Raw genomic sequence first — 10489 nt, 5'->3', positions numbered from 1 at the left:
GAGAAGGACTGATGTCTCCAACATGCTGAATCCACAGTCATTATCAATGGTAGCCATGTTTAAATTAATGTGCTTTTCCATAAAAACACGGCTGTGTTTGATTCGTTTGTCCAGCTCAAGGGGAATTAACACAGAACATGTTCTCAGGCGTTTAACTTCAACTCTTTTTCGAAGGAATTTTTAATATTGGTAGGTGTGACATTTATAGCTTTGAAACCCAGACCGGTCTCATAAAATGCTGCAAGCCTTTTTACGGCTTTATAAATACACAGTTCATCTCATGAGTGTTGAGGGATTTGTTTCATTATTTCCAAGACACTGATGATTAGGATGTTAACACAGAGCAGGAACCTGAAGTGTGAGAGCTGGGAGAGAATCACTGTTAAGACCAAGGAGCACTAAATAGGAGTGAAATATGTCGCTGAAATAAGCAGCATCAGTTTCCAGTAGGTGAATTATGAATCCCACATACGTACAAGCTTTTAACTGTAAATTTAATCCAGGTTATGAGCTCAGTATAGTCAGCGCAGATCTCCCACCAGCTGAAAACAGGTCACCCCTTCTTCAGTCATACAGAAATATTAAACTCATTTATTTCATCCCTATTGAAAGCTCTTGTGTTTTTACAGGCTTGCAGAGATCAGTGAGATTTAGAATCCATCATGATTATTCACTTCATCTTTTCCACAGAATTAAGCATAACAGAAAACATATGTGCAATAATGTTGGGTTAATCTGGGACATTAGGTAATATGGGGCTCCAAAGATCTGATGCATACATTTCTCACTCTATCGCAATCAAAAAAGTGCCAAATATGTCCCAGATTACTCCGATTCAATCTTAAATTATGCATATTCAACCACTGCTTATACATAAGAAAATGGCATGATTTATTTGTGCCACTCCATCATTTGATGCACGAAAGATTTCATTATAAAACAGCACTGCTTCTCCTTGGTGGTGCTTCTGCTTCACGTTTCAGTAGAAGCACCTGCATAAACCTGTTAGTAAGATGCCTCACTTTGGTACTTACATTTAAAAAAGCCTTTTTTAATATCTAAACATTAATATCTAAAAATATTTCTAAACATGTTTTCATAAAATGTGTTTCTTTTTTTAAAACTGTCTTGTTTTAAGCATTACATAGCTAAATTAACAAAATAATAGGTATAATATGATTTTATGCAGTGCATGCAGCTATAGTATAAGAACGATGCAAATGAGTTAATAATCATAATGGCCATTGAATTGGTTGAAGCTTTTGCCTGGACTCTACATTTAAAAACATATTCTAAAAAAATAGCCTCACTCAGCTGATTTGTGGAGAGATTCACCTTTATGGACTTTAGGCAGGTGCAAACGACACATGAACTTCTAAAAACATCAGAGTGATGCTTCTTCAGGATGGTAAAGCACAAAGCAGTAGAGTCTGTTGACAAACACATCAGTTTCATGTGACTGTAAGGACGGCTCTTTCACGTTTCCTTCTCTTTCTCTTTTTCTCTTCAAAGCGGTCTGTGGCATCAGCAAAGAACATTACGTCCTCTTTGCTCTCAACCTCACGCTGCAGGAACTGAAGACCCGCACTGTTAAAACCCAGGACATCCTGAAAACACGGGTAAATGAGAACACACAGGCTTACACAATCTGATCATATGAGTGGTTCCATCCTGTTTCCAGCACTGAAAGCGGTACTCACTCTGATCTCTCGCACTTTAGAGATCGTGTTGGTCCTTAACCCATCAATGACTGACAGCAGCATCTGATTACTGGTGATCTGACCAAAATGGACTCTAGGAAAATGGTAAATGATAGAACTGTTCACCAGGAGCAAAATCACATCGGCCTAGGAAAATAATTACCTCAATGCTAATGAAAGCATAATTCAATAAAATGGTAAAATGAAATAAATGTAAATTAAACCGTACTATGAAAAGCTATAGCTACAGATGAGTACCTGAGCAGGAAGAAGAGGCAGCGGCACACTAGCTCCACCTCCAGGCCCTGCTGTACGTAACCACTGAAGAGCTTCAGCAGATCTGGGACGTAAGGAAACGGCAGCACCAGCAGAGACACTTCCAGCTCACTGAAGAGAAAAACAGAGCTGAGAATCAGACTGACCTATAAAACAATGGTACATAACAGATGAGTTAGATGCATTTGACTGGGTTTAGGAAGAGCTCTTACCTGGATCGCACCTTCTTTAGTACTTCCAGAACATATCGAGAGGGCTGCAGATATAATGGCAACCGTCAGTAAATATGAGTGATGAATCTCAATTTTTAAAAAGACTTTTCAACTAAAAAATACATTCGGCTCTTTAGTGTGGTGTATTATTTAAGATTAACTTTAAATAAGCAGTACATGACAGCAAAGATAAATCTTATTATCAAAATAAAGGAAATGTGCATGTACAGTATATAATATCCTCTGATATATCTTTAAGAATTCACTAACTGGCTATCGACCGATATGGTACTGAAACATTGTGCACCCCTAAATTATTAACCAAATATCACAAGCAAACAATCCCAGTGCTAATAATTCAAACGCACGCTCACAGATATATTTCCAAAAGCCACAAGGATGGGGTTCATCTTAGGGGGTGGTAACTGCAAAAAAGAAAAACAAAGAAGGGTCTAAGTAAAGCACCAGCATCATTAGATATAAATCCATATTTTGTGAACTCTTCAAGCTCCAGACCTAATTATGTGCAGACAAAAAGAGAACTTCAATCAAATATTGTGTTTCCTCTCTTAATGGGGTTTGAGTGTCTAGAAAACATCATACCTCCTTCCCCGCTGCCTTGCAAGCGGCTCTGTGCTCCTCCAGCTTTTCACTTTCCTCTCTATAGAGCTCAATAGCCTCCATTATTCGCTCAGCCTACAGAAACAGAACACAAGTGTCATTTCTCCATTACTGAATTTAAAGGAGAGGAGCTCTTTATCTGTACAGTTCGGCAGACTCACAGCTTTCACGGTCTCAATGGTCTTCTTCCCAGCAGGCTCTGCCTCTCCTTTAGTCTCTCCAGGGACCTGCGATACATGAGGAAACACTGAGACCACGCAGAGACATAAACAGATAGACCTGTTCTCTAGGGTTTAAGAGAACCACTTACCACAGGTTCATCACCTTTAGCTAACGACTCCTCAAATTCTGCTTCCCTTTCCTGAGGAGAAAATAATATATGTAGATTTGTATTTAATATGTATATGTAGATTTGTATTTAATACCATCAAACCCGTTTTCTGCTTTGTGACATTCTGCTGATGAACCAAGCACTCACCATCTCCTTCTCCTCCTCCAGGATGATGGGCTCCCTGGTTCTCTCCCACAGTCTGAGGGACTTATCATGTGACGAGGAGACGATGTGGTCTCCATTGGGGCTGATGGCCAGGCACCAGACCTCACGATGATGACCCTGAGGAACATCCAAGCATCAAAGTTCAAAAATACAGTCAAGAGTATGAGCGGGTCTGCAATAATGCAACAGTTCCAATACTTCTTTGTCTGTGATTACAATGATTAGGGCTTAAACAAAAGCAGATTGCAGCTTACGTAATGCAATCAGCCTCTGCTCCATATTGACTGGGCTCTTATTATAACTCTAATCCTTTCAATACAACAGCGACCCTTTTTTAAACTCATTCCAGCTATGGAAAAATGCCTATTGTAAGCAGTCCAACTATCAGAGAAGGTCACCTCCAACGTCTGGATGTGCTCGAACTTATCAGCGTCCCACTGCTTGATCTTTCGGTCCTTTCCCGCAGTGAAGAACAGATGGGTTTTAGGGACAAACTGAAGAAACATGACACTAGGGAAACAGGGAAAAAAACAGTGGATGACAAATAATGACCATCTGGGCTGATGTCATCCAGCGACTACAGCTCACAGGCACTGGAGGGATGTCAACACTGTAGGTAGGTGACACCTGACCGAACGCTGAAATCACTGTACTTGTCATCAACCGGAATAATAACAATATAACTCAGAACTATACAGGTAATGTGACTGTACCAGCAATGCAGCAGTTTTATTACCTGTCATCATGTGCAAACATAGAGCGATGACAGTCTCCGAAGTCCAAACCCCAGATCTTGACGTTTCTGTCTGCTGAGCCTGTGGCTATTAAAGCGCTGTCCTGCAGAACATGCACAGAAACCCACAAACAACATTTGAGCATAATTACGCCATCCGCCAGAATGACTTGCAGGATGTGTCAATGCACTCACATGTGAAATGTCCAGGCACAGAACAGGCAGCTTGTGTCCATACAGTGACAGGAAGAACTAGAGGAAGTTGAGACAAATGCCAAATCTCTTATTATTCTGCACAGCTCTCATATCTGTCCTGTAAAGCACTGCTGTTGTTTTGAGTAGAGTTGGACGGTAGGCATGATGAAGTCATATTACACGAGTGGTGATTGGTTATGGATTTAACATACAAGAGATACCATGTGTTGCGGTATGAAAAAAGTATTGTAATGCTGCATGTTGTGCTTGTGGTTAACCTTTAGAGTGTCTGTGTAAAAGATCTTGACCGTACAGTCTAGAAGAGAGACAGCCAGCAGTCTCTGGTCAGGACTGTAGCGCACACACAGCACGTCCTCATCTAACTGCAGGGTGCGTGTGTGCTTCACCGTCAGTCTCCTGTGGATTACATGAAGCAATAATACATTAAAGCCAAGTAGAGAAAGAGAGATGGAGAAACCTGGATGAGAGAGCCATGCTTTGTGATCACAGATAATAGCTCACTTGTTCTTCCCAGAGTCCTGATCCTTTATGAGCTCAAAGTCCCAGAATTTCACAGTCTTGTCAGCACCACCCGTTACAATCCCTCTCTGTATAAACACACACAAATCAAGAGTCAAATTTGTTCACATGAAGCTAAAATCCTGGCTGACAGCTTACAAAGTCTTTGGAATAAAGTCAGGACTGTGGTGTTTTGTAGGGATGAGAAGCTCTTTAGCAGATAACAGATATTATACCTGGTCTGGAGCGAGACACATGGACCAAAGAGCTCCATCATGGGCATCAGTCGTCTCTAGAAGGCTTCCTGAGGCCAGGTCGAAAATCTGAATCTTCCCACTCTATTATAGAAGACACATAAATACCACAATACGGAACGAGCTGCTAAAAATAATGCAAAATACATTTTTCATAGCAAAAGATATATGGACTAAATGTTTTTGAACAGTTTCAGGATCTTAATTAGCATTCAGGAAACATCTCATTCAAATCTCATTCATGCATTTTCAAAGTTGGTGGCTCATGTTCAGTTACAAGACAGGCCAGATCTAATGGCAAAGGCATCTAATGCCAATTACAGGCAACCTGGCAAAATGTCTTTTTTTTGGAGCCTGATAGCCCATATCATAACCAGTGAACAGAGCAGAGCAGACATTCTGCAAACCATCTTATTTTGTGTTCCACAGAAGAAAGTCATTAGGGCTGCACGATAAATCACATGCGATATTTAATGCGCATCTTGTCAGTAATGCCGGTTCTGTAATCAGCGGTAAATCATCATCACCTGTGCGCTTTCACATGGAGCAGCATTTACTACACAGAGCTGTTGCTCACTAACAAGCTGCGCAAAACATGCGCAAAATATGATCGTGGTTTTGCGCAGCTTGTTAGTGAACAATGTCTCGGTGTAGTAAATGCAGCTCCATGTGAAAGCGCACAGGTGATTTACTGCTTATTACAGAACCGGCTTTACTAACAAGATGTGCATTTTAAATATCGCATGTGATTTATCGTGCAGCCCTAAAAGTCATGCAGGTTCATAATAAAGTTACCGTATTTTCCGGACTATAAGTCACACTTTTTTTTCATAGTTTGGTTGGTCCTGCGACTTATAGTCAGGTGCGACTTATTTATCAAAATTAATTTGACATGAACCAAGAGAAATGAACCAAGAGAAAACATTACCGTCTACAGCCGCCAGAGGGCGCTCTATGCTGCCAGAGATGCTGCTCAGTGCTCCCGTAGTCTACACTGAGCAGCATAGAGCGCCCTCTCGAGGCTGTAGACGGTAATGTTTTCTCTTGGTTCTAAATAAATGTGACTTATAGTGCAGTGCAACTTATATATGTTTTTTTCCTCGTCATGACGTATTTTTGGACTGATGCGACTTATACTCAGGTGCGACTTATAGTCCGAAAAATACGGTAAGCAAATGATGACAGCATTTTTTTTTGGGGTGAACTCTCTCTTTATTGATTGATGATAGAGAAATTAATAGTTATATACCTTTGTTCCTAAGATAATCTGTCTGTCTCCAGGAACAAATAACGAGCAGAGAGCATATTCGCATCCCATGGTACGAATGACCTGCAAGGTGGACCTGACAAAAGAAAATACTTCTTGTTAAGGATTCGCAATCTATAAACCCATGCAAAAAAAAATAATAATAATTGATGGAAAACATTTGTCATCATCACACTGACCTGTTCCACACTTTGACAGTCTCTCCAGAGGCGGAGAGGATGGCTATGTTATCTGAGCTGAAGGCCAGAGTTCTGACGTCTGTACGATGACCGCTCAGTGTGAGGCGAGAGGTTTTGGTACCAGTAGGATTCTTCTCGGAAGTCTTCAGTGTATATGTCTCCACTGTGTTATTCTGCAGAAGAAGAGCAACCTTCATCTCTCCGTTAGGAACCAGAAGGCAGTCCATTGATCTGTAGATAAAAAAAAAAAAAAAACATTACCATCAATACTTGATAACAGTAACATGCACAAGGGAACTGCGCTTGCATGCATACTCTCTGACCTGATCTTGGATGACGCCTTTATGTTTGCCAGCTTTTGGATCTCATCCCTCAACTTTCTCTCCACTACAGGTTCAGGCACATCATCTCCTCCTCCTTGAGACCTGCATAACATAACAGTTCATCAGAATATCAGAAAAGCTTAGAGTAACAACTTCATATTTCAAAACAGAGGTTTACACACTTTGTTTTTTTCTTGGCTTTCTTTAGTTTTCTGTCCATTTTTTTCTGGACCTCTTCCTCCGACAGTACAGTGAAGACTTCAAGCGTAGCATCCAGGCCCTGATTGAGATTTAAAGAGAAGTCATATGATGTAGACTCAATTTTTGCCTAATTATTACATTGCTATTTTTAATTAGGGACTTCCGATCAGTACTTTTCAAGCTAAGGACAGTGGAAAGCTTTTTCCAGCATGATGTGATTTTTTGCAAAACACTAGTATACACAATTATGAAATATACTTACATGGCATGCAAGCACTTTAGCTTTGGCGTCTGTGACCAAGGACACAACCCTGTCTCTAGCTTCCCTCAGAACAGAACCAGCTTTCTTACAGCTGAGAATTCGCTGTGGACAGAAATCAGATCTTTGATGAACATCTGAAGGAAACCCTTTTTCTTAAACTAAACGAAGTGTACTGTGTCATGTCAAATCACTAATATCCACTGAATACTGGAAGAAATATTACTTCTTCTGGCTCTTCGTCAAGTCCGTCCTCATCTTCCTCTTCATTCTCAAGAAGAGTTCTGGCTTTCTTTTCCTGTGGCTCCCCCACTTCTTTACCCTGTGAAGAAACTTTAAAGTCATTCTAAATACATGAGATCACTTTCAGTTTTCCATATGAGAGACAAAAGATCACATTCAAGACTGTATTGGAATGTAATTAAGTCTACAACGTAACCATTTGGCACAGCATGAGTGATATTGCCTTACCTCCTCAGTGTACTGAATGTCCCAGGCTCTGAGCTCACTGTCAGCGGACCCTGTAATCAACCTACTCTCCTGGTTCAACAGGACCATTCCCCATACCTACAGAGATGGGACAATGTTGCACTGCACTACAACACTTAGATATATAGATTGTGCTGGAGCCTAATCATTTACATTCATTCATGCTGATATCAAAGCAGCATGAACATGCATTAATTGTATTGTGTAGTATATTTCAAAAAGATCAGGACAGTCTCGACAGTGTCCAGTGATCCTATTCACCTCAGTGCGATGCCCCACCATGGTCTTAAAACAATGCTGTGTGTCCAAGTCCCACCACTTTACAAAACTGTCCTTAGAGCTGAGGAAACATGAGAAACACAGATACAGATCAGCAGGACATTACTACATCACTGCCCCGAGGTACACATCCAGTTACCTTATTTTTTCAGCATGAAGTATTATATAAAACGAAGCAGTCGGTTCTGAAAATGTAGTCAGTTACAACTGACTATAAGTTGCAAATTGCATTCAGTGTTTGTGTAAGTCACATTTCATTATATATATAATTACATAAGTAAAATACAGTAAATAAAATGAAATGGTTACAAACATTACATGCCATTTTAGTTCCCCTCAGTCAAATCCATTAAATGTAATAGTATTAAGTACAGAACAGCAGTAATGAAAGTAAGTAAACATGTAATTAAAGTGAAACCACTAGCATGTGGGAAAAGGCACTATACAAATAAACTTGTCCTCATGTACTATTCACTTTTGGCAAAAATACAAATGTTTTAAATTTTTACATTAATTGCATTATATAAGTCACAGCACATTTCAAATGATAAAAAGGCTACTTATATTATGGAAAATGATGCGTCCATGCATGTATGTATATAATCTTATTTAAAATGTTGAATATTTTCAAATGTAAATTCATTTCAATAACATATAAAGACTGATTTACCTTGTAATCAGCAGGTTTTTGCTCTCCAAAAACAAAATCTGTGTGATTGCATCTTTATGTCCTTTGAGTCTGTACAGACCACACTCATTGATGATATCCCACACAATCACATCTGTGTCCTGAAATACAACAACAAAGAAAATGATTTTACTTCATACATAATTGAAAATCAATAATAACTACAAAAAAACTGTTCTGTTCTTACTCTGGAGCCAGTGACGAGACGAGCTCCCAGTGCATCATATCTTATAACCGAGACAGCTGATTTGTGTCCACTGAAGGAGATGCTGCTTTCGCCGTTGAGCAGACTAAAGATGCGCACACCTCCATCCTCATAACCTACAGCTATGTGGACGCCATCAGGAGAAGGACACAGGTTTGTCACCTCATGCTTTTTACCTTCAAGTATAAGAACCTGAGAATTGAAAGGGGTAAGTGCAATGTTTATGACTTTAAATAAACTGATGAGTAAATGTACCAAGCAATCTTCTAAACCACTTAAAGCAAGTACCTTCTCAGCTTTGCGGACGTCCCATATGAACACATGCTCACAGGCTCCCACAGCAACATATCGACCCTTCTCTCCTCCCCTGAGGGTCACAAACGCGATGTTGGCCTTCTGACTGCCGATCACTCCAAATACAGCACTCGAAACATAGCGCAGGTACTGCTTAGTTAAACCCATGGCAAGCCAGAGGCTGTAGACACAGACACACACACACAACAGTAGGTAGTGGGGTTAGATGTGTATCTCCTTTAATCTAGCAAACTGTGCACAATTTGTGGGCACATATTTAGAACGAAACCAACTATATTTTATAAATCGGCGTATTTAGCTAGTAAATGTACCAAGCATTTTTTGGTTCCTTATAATAAATACAAAAATCCTAATTATTGGTGAACAACTAATGTATAAAACCATAAATCTTGTGCTTGCTGAAAAATTAAATTATTATATAAAGTTATGGATTATAAATGTCACTTCAAGTTCATCCCGACGTTGGGTATTTTAGCCCTTCGACGGCACCAAACGAAGCTCGTAACTAACGTTACCTTTAAAAGTTATGATTGCCAATTGTAATGTATATTAATTGAACGATCAGACCATAAAATGAAAGTGACAAACTACTGCTCCAACGCCACGCTTCACAGCAACGTGAACCACATGCAGTCCGTTTAATCTTATTCAGCGAGCAAGAGATAAGCAGATATTAATAAGCTACAAAGTTCAAAATAAGCAACTGCGTATAGAAAATGTAGTTACATACTCTGTCGATTAGATGTATATTTTATCTGCAGTCTTTTATGAAAATATTGTTTCTGTGGATGTGGAAAACTTCAACATGCTTTTTGGTCGCATGTGTGACATCAGGTAAAGACAAAAGCGGTAGATTACCGAGCGGAAATACGATGCAACAGCGCTTGCAAAATGTCGCAAGAATGTTTTTATATACATTTGTATCACTCTAAAAATATGTCTACGAATGCTTCCTTATTATTCACATGGCTTCATGCGTTTTATGTATCTGTTCTTCTTTTGAGGCATGTGTATAGTATCGATTACTTTGGTCTGTGAATGCGAAGTCATGTTGCTGCCCACGAGGCGCAAGATGTGTTCATAATTGAACTTTATTTAATTCATATATTCATTATACATTATTATGCTTATTTTTAATTTAGCCATGACACTATAACGTCGATTAATATATATGTTAAAATCTAAATCTATGTTCTATTTGATAAGTCTGTGCGTTTTCTACACGGATCGACAACATAGCCACTGCCCCCACTGCATTCCCGGAAGTGACGAGCTTTG

General features: G+C 39.6%; 1 protein-coding gene across 1 annotated transcript; it reads right to left on the bottom strand.

Moving 5' to 3' along the window:
• Nucleotides 1-1318: 1318 nt before the first annotated feature.
• Nucleotides 1319-10305, bottom strand: LOC132152821 (WD repeat-containing protein 3-like). Its single transcript, XM_059561719.1, has 27 exons — nucleotides 9942-10305; nucleotides 9185-9371; nucleotides 8879-9088; nucleotides 8674-8792; nucleotides 7986-8064; nucleotides 7707-7802; nucleotides 7462-7557; nucleotides 7239-7340; nucleotides 6958-7055; nucleotides 6776-6877; nucleotides 6453-6683; nucleotides 6256-6349; nucleotides 4989-5090; nucleotides 4756-4841; nucleotides 4512-4650; nucleotides 4234-4290; nucleotides 4042-4142; nucleotides 3704-3815; nucleotides 3288-3422; nucleotides 3120-3170; nucleotides 2971-3036; nucleotides 2792-2884; nucleotides 2563-2613; nucleotides 2189-2232; nucleotides 1959-2087; nucleotides 1701-1794; nucleotides 1319-1607 (listed from the first exon to the last, which is right to left on the bottom strand). Exons 2-27 carry the CDS (start codon nucleotides 9356-9358, stop codon nucleotides 1452-1454), a joined length of 2817 nt encoding a protein of 938 aa, XP_059417702.1. The 5' UTR covers nucleotides 9359-9371; nucleotides 9942-10305; the 3' UTR covers nucleotides 1319-1451.
• Nucleotides 10306-10489: the final 184 nt, after the last annotated feature.

The sequence above is a fragment of the Carassius carassius genome, chromosome 11 (genome assembly GCF_963082965.1).
Source record: "Carassius carassius chromosome 11, fCarCar2.1, whole genome shotgun sequence".
Lineage (NCBI taxonomy): Eukaryota > Metazoa > Chordata > Actinopteri > Cypriniformes > Cyprinidae > Carassius > Carassius carassius.
Note: the sequence above shows the minus strand (reverse complement) of the source record. Positions and strands in the feature narration are given on the sequence as shown.